The following is an 18,724-nucleotide window of genomic DNA, read 5'->3' as shown; positions in this document are numbered from 1 at the left end:
TTCTGCAATTCAGCTTCCTGTGTATGCGGCCGACTACTATCACGTTATTCTTTACTCGTTATGTAATCCAGCTCCCTTTTCATGTGCAATTCTGTTTGTAAAGGTCGGAGTGAGGGGATCTGCTTTTGTCTGTTTGCTCACCTGATCTGTACCTACATGACCAGCATGTGTTCTTTTACTTTGTGTGACGTTACCCGAAGAGCGTTCAGAGGTCGGTTTCTCCATGAATTTGAAGGAATGGTGCTGGGAAACTGGGACGATATAGCTGGCAAAAAGAGATGTGACGCAACCCGAGTAATCACGTAACAGAAAATAAGTCTGACCTCAAAACACAAAATGCTTGAAGAACAGAGAAGAGCACTGCTGGCTTGCGCGCATATCCATCCACTGCTCATTGTTACTGTTCATTATCATTTGCATTCTGGCGCCACTATTCAGTCTTCACTGCCTGGTCCAAACGGATTGGTCACATAGCGAGGCGTCAGGCGTGGAGCCGCAAGTGTAACACTAAAATCATGTAAGTAGTCAACTGGGCACCAAGGTTTCTTTGCTATACCTATTTTGTCCCCCTACCTTAAATGTATGTCTCCCCTCTCTTTAATCGCGTTACATTATTTTCTTTTTCTGCTTTGAAAAATAAAACTATTGTAGTCAATCAAACTCCTGGACGGATGAGGCGGCGGCGACGACAACGATGGGGGCTTTCCAGCCGGGCAAGTTGTTTCAGGTTCTGGGCGTGACGACGATTGGCATCCCTCGCTTGAGCCGCACCGTGGGGAAGTTGACGACGGTGTCCTCCTCAGCCACCCACCTGCAGCGCACGCGTGCACATAGATTGGAGAGTGTCAACATTCAGCACACGCAAGAAGAAGAACCGGAGCCGCAGAACAGGTACATCGATCACATGCTAACATGCAAAATTCATATGATGCGCACCAGCCCTAGGACAGCTACGTTTCGTTCACACGTGCAACATCTATGCTTGAATTCACGTATTGCAACAGGGCCAGCTTTAGACTGGTCCATGCATACATCCATAGGTATTATATATGTACCTGAAGCTGGTGATGAGATGGTGCAGAAAGATGGACGCCTCGAGCCTGGCCAGGTCCAGCCCCGGGCACAGCCTCTGTCCGCCGCCGAAGGGGGTGAAGCCGCCGCTGCTCATGGTCAGGTCCGTCCTCTCCTTCCATCTCCAGGGGTTGAAGGCGTGGGGATCGTCGTGGACGTCGGCGTCGAGGTGGACGGCGCGGAAGTAGACAAGGACGCGCCAGCCCTTGGGGATGAGGTGGCCCCTCACCTCCACGTCCCGCACCGCCTTCCGCATGATCCCGTTGATGATGTTGCCCATCCGCAGCGTCTCCGTGATCACCTGCATATCCATGGACGATATATATATACACACACATTCAACCGCAACTGTTATGCTAGTACATGTGTATGTTCTTACGTGCTGCGTGAAGGTGAGTGACATGTAGTCTGTCCATTTCAGGGCTTCTCCCGCCTCCGATTTCCGCCTCTTCAGCTCCATGTTCTCCTCCTGCATGTCACCGTCGATCATGAATTTTTTCACATCAACTATGTAGGTCTCAAATGAATGTACTCGTAAGGAGCCGGGTGTGGTCGTGTGGATCAGGAGAACTGATTTAGATTTTTTTACGGTTAATTCAAGTCTCCTTATCCAAACAGGCCTTAAGTGTGTTTAGGTGGGCATATCTTCATCAAATGCCATGGTTTGCCGGCAAATCAGAATTTGCTAACTGATTAAAATCATGGTAGCACCTCATAATTAAGCTTGCTAGCAAGGCAACAAATGGTTGGGCCTCATGGTTAATAATATGTTGAGGACGGCTAGAGTAGGGATGGGCGTGGAGCTCTTATGAATATCCGTGGATCCACATTAGTATAACTTAATTAATTAACTAGTCATTTTGATATAGTCAAATAATTATTTAGTTGATTGAGTTGAACTAAAATGGATCTACGTATCACTCCTCGCCCATCTCTATGTGGGAGCTTATAGTCATGATGTACTACGTTAACAACTATATATCTCAAATCCATGAGGCAAATCCTTAAGAAGCAACAACAGTTTGGCTTGGCTTAATAGATATTGGATATATATAAGATTTACCAAGATCAACACAACAGGAGTTACTGACCTAAATATTGATCAACGACTGTTGTATTTAATTATCTGAAGAGAGATGTTATGAGTTTGTGACAGAATTGAGAATGGATATATACCTCCAGCTGTTGCAGCGCCAGGGGGCATTCGCTGAGGTACTTGACGGCGAGCGTGATAAGCACCGGCACGGAGTCCTCCGCGGGGATCATGAAGTCGATCATGTTGTCAGATATGAGCTCATCGGTGAGTTCGTCGCTGCCGTTGCTCAACAGCACGTCGATCAAGTCACGCGGACACATCCCGCTTTCGATGCTGCTCCTCTTGTTCCTCTTCTCTTGGATGATCTTTTGTATCAATTTTGTCATCCTTTTCTTAGCCTTGGTACATCAGTAATCTCATTTCAGTTCATTAAGAAATTAAAGGCGGAAAAGATAGTGGTGGTATTTAGCATTTACCTTGAGGGATCTGTAGAGCTGAGTCCCTGGAAGCTTAATTGGAAGTGATATCAAACCGGTAATGAATTCTCGAAATTGTTGCTTGAGGAACTGCATTTCCTGGCCTGCTTCTAGCCCTATCAGCGCCCTCACCAAAATTTCGAACACAATCTGTGAAGCACATGACAAGGATAATTATAAAACTGGGTCATCAGCAGCACAGCAAACTAACATTTCAATCGTACGTTCATAGCAGTAGCTCAATCAACAAATATAAACCAATTTAAGGGAAAACAAAACCAAGTCTGTAAGATGCGGTCTTAAAATTGTTAGGCAAGATAATTTTGGTGCTGAGAGGATCGTTATACTAGGATAGTGCCGTATGATAGCATAGGACCATACCTCAAAACCATGGCTTGGAAGCACATGACTTCCAGACAAGAATCGTTATATATGGGACTTTTCATAGTTAGGATTCCACGTGGCATTATGATAATAATTATCCCATTTGATCATGATATGGCGTAAATCAAAGACAAAATGTGTGATATAGCCGGGCACCTTAAATTTGTAAGTTGTAACCCCTCATCTTGGTCTACGTCACTGAACCCGGAATGACATAGCTTAGTGATACAGAGAAGCACAAATTAGAAAACAACACGTACTGTGAGGATGACGTGGTTTCAACTTGCTGGTGACCTTTGAAATTGGCAATATTGCCCATGTAGAAATGGACAAATGCTAACCCCCAAACTGCCAAAAGCATCAACACTGACCTCACATCCACGCGCACGGCGCCCGTCTATTCCAGGGACCTCCCCTATAATAGCGACATGGGCGCGCACGTGTGCACGAACAGCACACGTGTGCAAGCGACCTAGGAAAACGCAACTACATCTACGTGCATGCAGAATGGACACAAGTACTCGAACGACACTAATAATTGTTAGAGGGATGCTGCTCGATCGTGTCGCGTCACGTACCGATTTGGCCTCGTCCTGCACGCGCACGGGCGCGCCGCTGCCGCCGCGGCGCCGCCACGCGTCCATGGCGCTGCCGACGCGGCGCTGCATGTCAGCGGTGACCTGCGCCTTGAGCTGCGGCGACTTGAAGAAGGCCCCCGCGAGGCCGTGCACCCGGCGCTGGAGGCCGCCGCCGAGCACCAGGATGGAAGACTCCCCCATTAGCTCCATCAGAGACCGCGGGTACCACGGCACGAACGCCGACGCGTCGGCCTGCAGCACAGCGCGGCTCACCTCCGGGTCCGAGCTCACCACCGCCGGTGACCCCCACAGGTGTGACTTGAACACCTTCCCATACCTGAGAAATTCATAATCAATTCTTCCCGTATATGATGGTGCGAGAAAAATGGAGAGCTTTAACTGCATGCTAGCTATGGCTTACTCACAGGAGGCGGCGCTTCTCGACGAACGACTCCGGGCGGGGGGAGTACGCTGCGAAGATGAACGCCGGCGTCTCGCCGAGGAGCGGCCACCCCAGCGAGCCGGCAGGGAACCGTGCTTCGGCCGTACCGCTCGCCGTTGCCCGCCGCCTATCTCCTGATGACCTCACGGCGGAGAGGAGCCGAACGATGACGGCGGCGACGAGCAGCGCCGCCGCGGCAGAGGCGACACACGCCGACCAAGAACCGGCGCTCGGCCCCATCGCGTGCTAGGTGCTTGACGTGGATCCGATCGATCGGCGGCGTCTGGCTGTGTCGATTTGAGAGGAGAGATGGTTGAGTTTGTGACCACCAGCGTGAGGCACGTCCTGTACTCCTGTATATGTAGTGCTGTAGTAAGTGCTTCTTTTTTTTGAAAAAAAATCGCTAAAGTAAGTGAAAAGTGTTTCAAATGAATGAGCCAACTAGTCTAAATAAAGTTATTTACAGGCAGTGACGGATCTAACACAAAATTTTAGGAAGGCTGGCCGTTTCGTGCCGCTGCCCACCTATGCTACTTAGCTCTTCAATTACCCGTCAAGATTTTAAAAGGAGGGGCTCAAGGGTTCCTAAGTGAGCTATCATAGTAGGGGGGTTTGAGCCCTTGAAAGATCCAATGACGAAGAAACAGAGTCGAGTGTATGGTGCAATATATGAACATTCTACTTGAATTTCGGATGATCAATAAATTCATGGGGTGAGAAAGTAAAGGGAACTAACATAATACCATGTTTTCAAACCGTGGGAAGAATCTGTTTCAGGAAAAAATGACAATTAGAATGATCTAGTCCTCAAATGTGTGAGTCTGGTGTCAATGTCATCGGATCTACTCGAAAACTTTCTATTACAACTCTATAAGTCATAAAGAAAACATATAATACCATGTTTTCGATCGTTTCTAGCAGTTAGTCTAGCTAGAAGCCATGTTGATCCTATGACGTGATGATTGGGTCGTTAGAGATGAACACAATTCATTTGTTTTAATTTGGCCGTCCTAGCAAGAAGGAGATGGAACCTAGCTTTTCTTTTGGTTGCAATCATGCCTTCCACGAGTTCTAGGTTAACCATTAAATTGTGTGCGCCGCATAATCCATGATTAGTTGACAGCCGTGTTGTAGCACACTAGCACTATCATTAATGCTACTTCCTTTAGTAAAAAAAAAAACTTTATGTTTTTATATAACGTAGTCTTGGATTCATACTTTGATCACTATTTTTAACTAAAATATATTGATTTAATTTAATAAATTTATAATATTATAAAATATTTTAAAGATAAATCTATACATATTATTTTTATATTTTGAAACTAAATATTTTAAAACTTATTGATGTTAAAATTAAATTTTATAACGGGAGGGAGTACTTAAAATGTGGGAGGAACCAAGCATGGGACCGAACCCTTGTTTGGTTGGTAGGCGTCGTGTCGAGCACCTCACCTTGCTTGGGCCCAAATCCAGATGGCCACCTTCTTTTTAGTGCAAGCCAAAGCTCCTGACATAATCTCGAGAAAATATCCGCTCAACGATGGTTGCTTCTGCCAGAGATGCTGACAAATTTAGCACAAGTCGATCTACCAAGATACATGGAAAAACAGGAAATGGAGCATCTAAAAAATTTCTTCTGAATTTTTTTGACCACCTTTGTGGTCTCTTATGGCGAGATACACCCCAGATACGGGCCCCATAGATGGGAGCGCGCACCAAAATATCTCCTAATGAGTTCAGAAATAAAAATTAATTTGGGTGTCACTTGAGTAGAAAGCGAAATTTGCACGGCCTTTAGTTGGATTCCAAGTATTCAAGCTTTAGGCGCACGCGTGGTTGACCCAATGAGATGTGTGATGTGTATCTAACCGCACGTGACAAAGCACTCCGAAATGGGTGTACGTTGCACTTGCACACAAGTACAAATGATACAGTGCAGTGCAGTTCAGACGAAGGAAGAGGAATATAATGCCATATCTGCAGCGATTCTGTGACAGCTCACCAAAATAAATCTAGACTTTTTATGTAAAGATTCTTCATCTTGGAGTTAATAAGGACATTGCATATATAAGTAAATAGTCTATGATGATCCTAATATTTGTCTGATAATGAATTCACTAAGAAAACTAATGAGAAGCATCCCTAATAAACTTTGGGTGCTCCACAGGAAAAAGAAAGTGCAGATACTACAAGTTTCCTTTGGAAAAAAGTACAAACTAATGAGAGTTAATAAGAAAATTGCATATGTCGCATAAAAGCTATGAACACTAAGATCAGACCACAACCATTAGATTAGAAATGGATGTTATCGAGTAAAACAACAACCACGTTGCGAATGCTGTAGGTGTAGTCATAAGCAAACAAAAAATTCCTTCTTTCCTCAAGCTCAAAAAAGCAAATAATACATATTCTCTCTTGTATACACCTGTAATAAATCTTGACACTGAAGTTTCCACTGGAATAGAAACAGCACTTGCAACACAGGAACAAACAACAAAAAGATGCCAGCACTATGCAAAGGCAAGTCACCCAATAAGAACATGCATACATCACACAATTATCCTTCCATTCTCTTGTTCAACGCAAAAGCCAAATAGAGAAAAACATGTTGTATATCCGAGTCTATTTGGCAGAGCTCTTATACTAGCTTTCAGAGTGAAATCAGTGAGAGTTCAGTTAAATGTTAGTTTGTAATTTTTAACTTTTATAGCGATTCTGCGGGAATAATTTTTTAAAATAAACTAAATGTTGGGAGCTAAAAAACTAATTTCTCCCTAATTCACTTCTTCCATAAAATCGCTTTCTCTGTAGAGTTTATTCTAGAGAACCATTTTTGTTACATAATCACTTTCCTCGTATAATACTTTCTCAAAAAATTTAAATAAAAAATAGCTCTATCAAACAAATCCTTTATAACGCCGTTGATGGGATAATGATCCAACCCTACATGGCTTTAAAGTCAAATGCACTCTTAATAGTGTATTCACAGTATGGTGGTTCCAAGCAATGATGTAGCCAGATACCCAAACCAAAAGCCCATGCCATTAAAGCGACTAATAGAATCACTTGTTTAAGGGGCTATCAGTATGATTACACGCAGGCTAAGGCAGAGGCTGATGTGTCCTATTTGCTCCTTGCAGCTTGCATGGTTCTGTTCTTGCTTTGCATCAAGGATATGATTAGACAGAGTGGTCAAAGAACCATGGTTAGGTCTGGCAGACCTAAAGGAGCTTTGGATATGATTCTATTCTGAGGCACCAAATGATGAAATCACTAGTCACTGCAGCTTTTGCATTAGCCAGCATTTGATGCTAAGATGCACCTGCTTAGTGGGACAGTGGGGTTACTTCCTATTCAATAACCTAACTTATCCGGGACTCTAGGTTAACAGGGAATCTTGCACTGGTTACTAGGAACTTTTTTATTATTTTCAACTCTTTGTGACATACTTCTCCTATCACAGGTGTAAGAGGATGAATATAGTATAATAGATGATTTGTATTGAGCTTTATGAGCTATTTATATAGAGTATATAATGGCTTGAATTTCAAGAAATCTAAGAGATAAGATGAAAATTAATCCTACCTTACCATAATAGTCAGATAATTTTGGATCCTTATATATATTATAACATTCTCCCGTAGTCATAGCATGAGCAACACATATGCTTAGACTGGACTGCAAGCCGGTGAGTTTGCTCAAGTAAATGATAGCCCTTTTAGTGCCGAGATAGCCAATAGCAAGGTGACCGCGGTCGTAGTTATGGAGGGTGTATGTAATACCCTGACCCATTAATGTTTCTAGTTTTAGCCCATGCGGCCTAAGTGTTCCAGTGTGGTAAGATAGGTTAGGGTCAGCTTATACGCATTTACTCTCCAAACATAGCACCTATGGGTTAACCCTTTTACATGAAACGAGGACAAAAGTATAAGAAAGATGCTATGCGTATGCGAGCCTGCCCCATAGGTGGGCTGGGCTGTAAGGAAAGTTTGGAGACGGTGTGTTACAGATGGTATCAAAGCTAATTCTCACTGCACGAGTGCATGCGTGTCGGCCCATGAAGGGGACATGGCATGGTCGTGGAACTGAGGGGAGATCATGTGTATTTTTCTATTGCTTATGCAGTAAGCTAACGAGGGCGTCAGCCCTGAAGGGGGGATGAAATACCCCAGACTACTAATGTTTCTAGTTTCGGCTTGTGTGACCCAAATGTTTCGGTGTGGTGGATTTAATACTATATTGGTAGTTTAGATAGGTTAGGCTAACTTATAATCCTTCGCGCTCCAAACATAGCACTCCCGTGTTATTCCTTTTACACGAAGCGATGACAAAGGTATAAGAGAGGTGCTATACGTATGTGGGCCCACCTTACATGTGGGCTAGGCTGTAAGAGAATTTTGAAGGTGGGTGTAGCAAAAATGGCCATATTAGACCATGATTGTGATTTTGGTGATTAATGACAACATAGTCATTGGGACTAACATGTTTGTCAAGAATACATGTTAGTAGGTCTCATGGATGCAATACATGAAGAAGCTACCGAAGCTGGGACAAAGTTTGGTTGAATTGGAAAAAGTCCCAAGAGAAATAACTTCACCGAATGGTCTGGTGTTCACATGATTGAACACACCGGTGCATTGTGTCCAGAGGCATTTGACCTCACCAGATGATTCGATGCTTAGAGAAGGATACACACCGGAGCATTTCCACCAGAGAATATTGCAGCTGTTGAAGATCGAATGTTAACACGCCGGAAGGTCCGGTGATAAAGAGAAGTGCACTGGATACTACACCGAACAATGAACAGTGCAAAGACGACGAAGAAGAAGCCGGATAGTACGGTGATTGATTTGAACTCACCGAAGGAATGCACCGGAGCATTGTTGACAAAGGGGAGAATGCAGTGACCTCACCGGAAGGTTCGATGCTCTGAAGATTTGTACACCGGAGCATATTTTACAGAGAGGGTTGCATTGGCTCGGCTGGCTGAAGATAACACACCGGATGGTTCGGTGATGAAGTGATGTGCACCAGAGAATACACTAGAGCAATTTATACAAAGAAGATGTTGGCTTGGATGGCTAAGGTATACTTACCGAAAAGTTCGATGATAAAGATGGAGTATACACCGGAGCATCCGGTGTTCACAGAGGGTTGAGTGGGGTTCCAACAGCTAGTTTGTGAGAGTGTACTCACTGGATGATCCGGTGTTAGTACTACTGTTCTCACATGATCATCTAGTGTTAACAACTTTTTTAGAGTTGTTGGGTTAACGTCTAGTACGCGAGTTTAAGGCTATAAATATCCCTCCACTCAATCATTTGAGGGTGCTGGAGTCCAGAGAAGTTCATGTACACTTGAGAAGATATCCAAGCTACCAAAGTGCTTAAAGTTATCATCCAAGGCGATTAAGCACACGATTAGTGACTGATTAGTGCTTATGGGCCTAGAGAGTGAGTTGCTAGGTGATTGCTGCCTAGAGAGTGGATCAAGGAGTGATCCAACAGTTACCTCTTGGTACACTGGCACCTTGGAGTCTTGGTGACTCGCTGGTAAGCTTGTTTACCCTCTGACTTGTTGTGGAGCAAAGACAAGGTGATTGTGCGGAGACGCGGAGATCCTTGCCTTTGTGGCTCGAGCTCCAAAGTGATCACGTCGGTGAGGAACCAGAAGAGAGACTAATGGTGAGACCTTGCCTTGGTGGATTGGTGGCTCATCCGGATGGAAGCCTTGTCTTTGTGACTTGATGGCTCAAAGGCAGTGATCGGGTGCCGACCAGGAGCATATCGTTTGTGAAGCTTCAACGTGGACTAGGGGTAGCTTTCATACCATCAATACCACAGGAAAAAAAAATCCTTGTGCCGAGTTTACTCTCTCTACCTTATTTATGTTTCTGTATTTACTTACTTGCAATTTACCTTCTTAGATAGGTTGCAAGCACTTTGATTGGTAGAGTAGACACACTAGATAAACCTAAAGCACATTTAGATAGAAATTGATATAGGTTTATCTTGTGTTGTTTGGAGCTGAAATAGTTTTAAGTGTCCTAATTCACCCCCCTCTTAGGATGTCACCGATCCCTTCAATTGGCATTAGAGCCTCGTGCTCTTGATAGGCTTAAAATCCTAGAGTTGTGACGTCCGGGGTTGGGATGGATTCTCATAGTGCTTCATTTTTCGATGGCACAAATTTCTCGCGTTGAAAAATTCTAATATCTTTTTATTTGCAAGCTAGAAGCTTAGATGTTTGGAGAGTCACCAAGGAAGGGATGAAACCTCGCATCACCAACAAGGAGAGGTAATTAGATATATTGGCAAAGAGTATCATTTTATTATCTATATGTGTTGATGCATTCAATCATGTTTATTCTCTCATCAATGCACATAATATTTGGAATAGTCTCATTGAAATACATGAAAGCATAAATGATGTGGGCAAGAGAAATATCATGTGCTTGTTACTAAGCTTAATGGTATCAAGCAACTACCCCGTGAAAGTGCTAATGATATGTACTCACGTTTGAATATTCTTGTCAATGAGATCAATGGGTTAGGTTTGACGTCAATTGAAGATAATCAAGTGATGAGAAGAATACTTCAAGCTCTTCTTCTGAAGTACAAGTTTATCATCTCCATCATCTACGATAACAGTGACATCAAGAAGATAACTCCAAGTCAAGTGCTCGGCAATATCGCCGCCCATGAGATGACAATGAACATGGGGGGTAGAAGTTTCTTCCTCATCCGACACTAAGAACCTTACTCTCACAAGCAAGCAAGCTCAATGTCAACACACGAAAGCAAGGATGAGGAGACAAGAGCAAGAGTTAAGCTCAAGTGAAGATGATGAAGATGAAGATGAAGAGAGCTATGGATGAGCAAAACACTTCAAACGATGAAGAGATGGATCCCGAAATCATCAAGCTCATCTCACAAGTGGAGAACAATATCAAGAAGATCAATACCAAGATTGATCACCCAATCTGCATGAAGGACTTGGTCAAAACAATTGATCATATTAAGAAGGAGAAGAAAAAGACCAAGAACAAGAGGGAGACAAGAAGAAGAGCCAAAGCATTCGCAAGCATAGGAAGATGAGTGAGTGATGATGAAGATTCAAGCTCAAGTGATGAGAGTATCACCAACCACTCCTCTAAGAGAAGCTCTTCCTCAAAATCATCATTACATAAGTCATCTCGCAAGCCATCTCACAATTGTCTGATGGTCAAAGGTATGGATATCGATGTAAGTGATGATGAATCCAATGAAAATTCTTCCTCCTATGATGAACTCCTTCATTTGATCAATGAGCAATAATAAGCCCTTAAGAAACAATCAAAAGAGCTTAAAAAATTCAATGCACTTAATGACATTTATGCTACTTTTGTTTCTAATTATGAATAATTATTATGCAAATTCAATTTTCTAAATAAAGAGCATGAAGAGCTTAAGGCTAAATTTGAGTGTATTGAATCTCAAACTAAGGTCCCTTGGAAGCAATCTACCTCTCTTTTTAATTACAATTCTAAGATAGATACTTCCACTTCTTATGATGATTTATATGCTTTATCTAGCTCATCCCTTTACAATGAGATTTGTATTGAGAATGTTGTTGGAGAATAATTTAATGAACTTATTGCACAAGAGAATGATAAGCTCAAGCAAGAAGTGGAGAAGCTCAAGGAGAACTTGACGAGATTGAAGGGCAAAGGACATGTCCAACCTCCTTAAGATAACGGTGCTTTCATGGTGAAGAAGCTTGCGGAGGGGGTCAACCATGATATGCTTTAAATACCATCAAGAAGGCCACAAGTCCTTCCAATACAAACAAGTGAAGAAGGAGACCAAGGAGAAGAAGAAGATGGCAAATCTCTCCAACAAGATCTTCAACCTCTACACCAAGCTCAACTACAAGAACAAGATAAAGAGCAACCATTACAAGATCAAGAAGAAGAAAAATAGCAAGGTGGTTGCACACATGGTTGGGAAGAAGGATCGGAGGTGGAACCAACCCATTTGGGTGCCAAAAGAAGTCATCACCGACATGAAGGGGCCCCAATCGGTTTGGGTTCCAAAGAGAACTTGAAGCTCGAGACGGCTATGGGGATTTGGAGGCTTGGCTTACAAGATGAAGTGAAGATTCAAGTAAAGAAGCCAAGTGTACAAGATAGACGCATTGATGAAGATTATGATCGTCACATATCCAAATCCCCATCCAAAAGTAAAAGAGGTAAGTGTAGCTAGATTCTTATTCATTAATTTTGTTTTGCTTCTAGCTCAATTGCCTTATCTAGGATCGCATGTGCTTATTTTAATTTATTGCAATGCCTAGTGTAGGTTTTCATATGGTATGTTGCTTGTATTTCTTTCTTAGCCAAGAGCAACCTACATGGTTTATTAGTGGTATGTTTCTTCTATGGCACTAGTTTTACATTTGATATCTTTTATGTGCCATGATCCAATCAATAAGATAAGTTCCCATTGTTATCAATAACAAGTGTATATATTTCATAAGTATTCAGCACTTGTATGCACACATTTAGGAAGAGTATATCGTATAGGTTATGATTTCGAGACTAATATGTGTTGCAAGTTATATCTCTTGTAGTCTCATTTAGCAATCAACATGTCCCTAGAGGTATGCAATGCTTAAATGCTTCAATTGGTATCATTGTCAAATCTTTATTCATTTAAGCTACCTCCATGCATAATATAGCTTAAACTTCCTATCTTGACATATTGTCTAGTTGTGCATATGTTTCTTTCTCATCATATGTATGCACACATATAGGGGGAGTTTAGACTATATTATGTGAGTTTCATGAATTATGATCCATGTGCTTTCACAACTTTCAATTGGTATCATTCTTTTATAGTGAGATTCCTACAATTGATATCATTACAATTAGTATAGTTTTTAATTGGATCATGATTTGTGAAGCTCTCTCCCATGTGCTCTAATATTTTTCTCTTCAAGTTCAACATATGCATATAGTCCTTTTTGGATGATTATTGACAAAGGAAAAGAAGTTTGATGACCAAAGTAAGAAATACAAGATGAACAATGAGGGGAGATTGTAGCAAGTGCAAGATACATGAAGGTTAACAAAGGGGGATAAGCTCTTGCTTAGGTCAAATCAAGAGAGAAAGTGGCAATGGAGAAAGGGGGAGCCACAACAAAGGGGACTAAGTGGTAAGAACATGCATCCAAGCAATGTGGTAAGATTTTATGATCATTTATGATATTTACATTTGGAATCATTTATTATTTGCCACTTGCTTTGGTTGTGTTGTCATCAATCATCAAAAGGGTAAGATTGTAGCAAAAATAGCCCTATTAGGCCATGATTGTGATTTTAGTGATTAATGATAATATAGTCAATGAGACTAATATGTTTATCAAGAATATATGTTAGTAGGTCTCATGGATGCAATACATGAAGAAGCCACCGAAGCCGGAACAAAGTTTGGTTGAATTGGAAAAAGTCCTAGGAGAAATGACTTCGCCGGATGACCCAGTGTTCACATGGATGAACACACTGGTATATTGTGTCTAGAGGTATTTGACCTCACCGGATGATCCAGTGCTTAGAGGAGGATAGACATCGGAGCATTTCCACTAGAGAAGGTTGCAGCTATTGAAGATCGAAGGTCAACACGCCGGAAGGTCCGGTGATGAAGAGAAGTGCACTGGACAATACACCGGACAATGAACAGTGCAAAGACGAAGAAGAAGAAGACCCCGTCGGATAGTCCGGTGATTGATTTGAACTCACCGGAGGAATGCATCGGAACATTGTTGACAAAGGGGAGAATGTAGTGACCTCACCGAAAGGTCCGGTGCTCTGAAGATTTGTACACCGGAGTATATTTTCCAGAGAGGGTTGCATTGGCTTGGCTGGCTGAAGATAACACACTGGATGATCCAGTGATAAAGTGATGTGCACCGGAGAATACACCGGAGCAATTTACACAGAGAAGATGTTGGCCCGGATGACTAAGGTATACTCACCGGAAAGTCCGGTGATAAAGATGCAGTATACACCGGAGCATCTGATGTTCACAGAGGCTTGAGTGGGGTTCTAAAGGCTAGTTTGTGAGAGTATACTCACTGGATGATCTGGTGTTAGTAGTACTGTTCTCACCAGATTATCTGGTATTAACAGCTTTTTAGAGTCGTTGGGTTAATGGCTAGTGCGCGAGTTTGAGATTATAAATACCCCTCCACTCAGTTATTTGAGGGTGCTAGAGTTCAGAGAAGTTCATATACACTTGAGAAGACATCCAAGCCACCAAAGTGCTTAAAGTGATCATCCAATGCGATCATGCACAAGATTAGTTAGTGATTAGTGCTTATAAGCCTAGAGAGTGAGTTTCTAGGTGATTACTGCCTAGAGAGTGGATCAAGGAGTGATCCAACAGTGTACCTCTTGGTACGCTGGCACCTTGGAGTTTTGGTGACTCGCCGGCAAGCTTGTTGACTATCCGACTTGGTGTGAAGTTGCAGCAAGGCGATTGTGCGGGAATGTGGAGACCCTTGCCTTTGTGGCTCAAGCTTCGAAGTAATCACAGCGGTGAGGAACCAGAAGAGAGGCTAGTGGTGAGAGCTTACCTTGGTGGCTTGGTGGCTCATCCGGATGGAGGCCTTGTCTTTGTGACTCGGTGGCTCAAGGCCGTGTCCGGGTGCCGACCGGGAGCATATCGTTTGTGGAGCTCCAACGTGGACTAGGGGTGCATACTACGGGAAAAAATCCTTGTGCTGAGTTTGCTCTCTCTACCTTATTTACGTTTTCGCATTTACTTACTTGCAATTTACCTTCTTAGATAGGTTTCAAGTATTTTGATCGGTAGAGTAGACACACTAGATAAACCTAGATCATATTTAGATAGAAATTGATATAGGTTTATCTTGTGTTGTTTGGAGCTGAAATAGTTTTAAGTGTCTTAATTTATCCTCCTCTTAGGACGTCACCGATCCCTTCAGTGGGGTGTTACAGTGTAGGTCCAAAGCACCAACATGAGCACACTCGTGCACAAAGTCAGGTTGATCTGCCCGAGGACCTCGACTAGGGTGGCGGCGGCCTCGATTGGGATGTGGTGATAGCCTGGAGGTGTCAAGGGAAGGCGCTAAGCTAGAGTGATAACTGGCATGGTGATGAGGACAAGCAATATGAGGGTAGAGTCATTGATTGGAGAGGCAGCGACACCTATGATGATGGCGTGACCACTCGTGCTCGTGGATGATGGGACAACGGCAATGATCCAGCAAGATGACGACATGTAGATAGGTCGCTCGAAAGGCCACATAGGAGGGGGCATGTGGACGACTGTGCCGCGTCTAGTTGCGACACCATTACAAGAGAGGAGGCACCCGAGAGGTCAAAGCAAAGGCAATAAAGTCCAGAGGTGAGGAACATCGATTGGTTGGCAGGGCGACGCAATCCGATTTATGATCGAAAAAGGTAAAGAAAGCCTCATCTGAAGATGACTAGGGAAAAGCTCTAAGTGGTTTCCAATCTATGGACCAGCAACACAACACTAATCTACAGATTGTGCAGCCCCTGGGAGAGATCATGGATAGCGGATCATTTACCATGGGTGGTGCGGCAGAAGCTGTGGATGCGGCGGCTCAGGAACGGTGTCGGTTTGATACCATGTAAGAGGATGAATATACTACAATGGATGATTTGTACTGAGGCTCATAAACTGTTTATATAGAGTACATGATGACTTAGATCTCAAATAATCCTTGAGATATAAACTAATTTTACTCTCCTATAACAAGAGTTGAGCAATGTTAACAAGAAAATAATCTGAATCTTTCACTCCATCTCTCCATTATTTGCATATCAGGGAAGGTATTTGAGGTTTTTTCTTGTGGTTATTTTGCCCTCTTTTCAATGAAGCCAAGTATTAAGGAAGTTTCTAGGTCAGAAAACAATAATATTTGACCGCCATGTTAACATGTGATAGAACAAATCAATTTTTTAACAGAAAATTATTATGGAAATCAGTTTGTCCGAAATTGGCAACATGTTCTCTCTATATCATATATATATAAGGAGGTCGAAATACTCTTGAGGAGTAAATTCATAAGCAGGGTAGCTGTCCAGTGCATCCAGCCATCCACTGCCAGAAGACCTCAAAAGGTTTCAAAGAAAAAATATTAAAAATGGGAACAAGGAGATTCAGGTTGTGAGAAAAGCTTTCGTTGCTGTTCTGTTACTTTTGCCATCCACTGTACTAGCCCTAAGCTTGTAATGGCCATTAAATAGGGTCTCCCATATGGTTCCGTATTGATTTTAATTGCCTTCGTAGGAACCCTTCTTCAGTAACAGAGGCAAAAGTACATCAGTCTTTATCTTCTACAAATGACGGAGGTAAGAAACTGGAGAAAAGCACACTTCTATTTGATACCCAATTCCATACGATGAAGCATTGCTAACTTCAGGGAGACAGTAAACATAGTGTGCACATATCCACAAGCAATACAGACAAAAAAGAACAAATTAAAAATGAGAATAGGAATAGCCAAGAATCTAAAAACACAATGAACTTCAATTGTTTATGGTCCCATCTATTACATTGCTATTGTTCTACAGGCCCAGCAGGGTGCATCTTACAAAAAAACCAATTCTATCATCATTCATAATGTTAGGTCCCATTGGCTAATTGTGTAGTTTGGGGTAATAGCTAGCTTATGGTACCTCTTGCTTGCACATCACCAAGACACCAACCAAACACATTGAAAGGTTCGCCAGATTTAAGGACGTGCATGGAGCGATATGTGAATATTCATAGATCTACTCTAGTTCAACTTAATTAACTACTAGTTATTTTGACTAGCGTGAATCTACGGATCGCTCCACGCCCACCCCTAGCGAGATTACTTCATCTTGCATTTATCATTGAAATTAAAAAGTTACAAGCCTATCAATCAATAGCACTGCTATGAAGACAAGATTATATGCACATCATATTGTTAGGTTGAACATGTGCACTCCAAGCCTTCTTTTTCACTTCACTTTCTACATTTACCTTGCCCTTATACAGACAACAAATACACAGAAATAATCATGTTGATTGATATGTCAAAACCTAATGGCCTCAGAAATTGGATGTAAAATAGATCACCTTCAGGAAAAACCTCTTTATCTGTAAATCTGGTACTAAAGAATGCACAATCTTAACATCTTTTTGTCTTGTTCCTCAATCAAATTTTCGCTTCAGTTGCTTCATTTACTTTGCCCTTATATAGACAGCAATTGTACAGAAACTATCATGCTGCTTGATATGTCAAAATCTTGTGGCCTCAGAAATTGGATATGGAATCATCTTCAGGAAACACTTCTTTGTCTTTGAAGCTGACACTAAAGATTGCAGAAGCTTAACATTTTATTTTATTATTTGTTTTGTTCTTCAATAAATAATGCCCTTTTTCGGAGTAATGATAATAGTTTTAGAAAGCCTCTGGAACAATGATAAAATGTAATAACTGTAGATAGGCCCACATGTCATCCTCACAGCCGATGGTATTTTCCAATATGAACACTTTTACGATGGTATCCACCTAATTTCACCTAAAAATATATACTACTACAGAAAAACCCATATGATACTCATTGTGCCACACAGGTTCTTTGGAACCGTGTGAAAAAAGTGATCTTCCATAGGCCTAGTTGATAGCTAGGTGAAACAAGCTATATGGTTGGAACCGTGAGATATAGTAAATATCTTCCGCGCTTCCAATTTGAACTCATGAGAGTTATCAATTTTGGACGCAATTCTCTAGAGTCGTGGTGGATACGAGGAGCCAGATTTATCTCTCGCGATTTTGCTTCCCATCCATGAGAAATAAATGCTATTCATGTCCCTCCCTTTGTATCTCTCTCCCAAGAAATCCACATCGGCTGGCTCTCTCTCCTAAGAAACCCCATTCCCACCCCCATTGTCACAAAAAACCCCAATCTTGGCTGCCGCTTCCTCTTCCCCCAGTAGTTTTGATCATCGCCACTCCCTCTTTCATAGCTCCACCACACCTCTATGGCCACGCCGCCATTGTTGCCAATTAGTTGGCCCTTCAACTAGTCTTCAGAGGAGGAGAAGGAGGAGGCCATGGAGGTCTCCTTGGAGGAGCCCAACTCCGATGTCTCCATCGACCAAGAGGAGGCCAATGGTGATGATTATGATGAGCTCTACACATCTTCTTTTGGCATCGTATGGTGCCCCAGAAACTATAATCGTATTTTGGCCATACCTTTTCGCTTCGAACTCTGATTTTGATGATCTTGGATTCTATGGAAATTTGTGAAGACGTCTACATATATCCATTAAAATATTGAGCTCAAACCAATATAATAAAATTTAAAATCATAGTACAAGTTCAATTCATTCATCTATTTACTTCGGCTTAAGTTATTCCTATGGTCTATTAGGGCCAGCTAGCCCTATTTTGCATCACCTACTAGGTAACTAGCCTAAAGATACTAGATAAATGTACTAAATCAAACCCCCACTTTGTAGCACGACCAAAAAAACAAACTAATCTACATAAGTCATACTTTGAACAACATGATCACTTGTTATGAACAATACAACCTTATATCTTCACGGAGCTCTTTGGGCCCAGGTTATGCACCAATATTAGCTATCTATTTAGTGAATATATTAATTATATATGATCATTTATGCCACTTGGCACCCAACATTAACCCCATTTTGGACTATGTTGTGTG

The 18,724-nt window shown here is 42.2% G+C and overlaps 1 protein-coding gene across 1 annotated transcript; it reads right to left on the bottom strand.

Annotated features, from left to right (window-relative positions):
* Positions 1–385: 385 nt before the first annotated feature.
* LOC133884248 (cytochrome P450 90D2-like) lies at positions 386–4,392 on the bottom strand. Its single transcript, XM_062323600.1, has 7 exons — positions 3,971–4,392; positions 3,546–3,882; positions 2,584–2,733; positions 2,248–2,505; positions 1,451–1,540; positions 1,056–1,372; positions 386–811 (listed from the first exon to the last, which is right to left on the bottom strand). The coding sequence occupies exons 1-7, from the start codon at positions 4,225–4,227 to the stop codon at positions 724–726; spliced, it is 1,497 nt and encodes a 498-aa protein (XP_062179584.1). The 5' UTR covers positions 4,228–4,392; the 3' UTR covers positions 386–723.
* Positions 4,393–18,724: the final 14,332 nt, after the last annotated feature.

The sequence above is a fragment of the Phragmites australis genome, chromosome 11 (assembly GCF_958298935.1).
Source record: "Phragmites australis chromosome 11, lpPhrAust1.1, whole genome shotgun sequence".
NCBI lineage: Eukaryota > Viridiplantae > Streptophyta > Magnoliopsida > Poales > Poaceae > Phragmites > Phragmites australis.
Note: the sequence above shows the minus strand (reverse complement) of the source record. Positions and strands in the feature narration are given on the sequence as shown.

Excerpts from the sequence above, each read along its gene's own strand:
- LOC133884248 (XM_062323600.1), bottom strand. The coding sequence starts at position 4,227 with ATGGGGCCGAGCGCCGGTTCTTGGTCGGCGTGTGTCGCCTCTGCCGCG. Across the intron at positions 2,734-3,545 it reads TGCAGGACGAGGCCAAATCG|ATTGTGTTCGAAATTTTGGT; the intron begins GTACGTGACGCG and ends TGTGCTTCACAG. Across the intron at positions 1,541-2,247 it reads TGGCGCTGCAACAGCTGGAG|GAGGAGAACATGGAGCTGAA; the intron begins GTATATATCCAT and ends GGTGACATGCAG.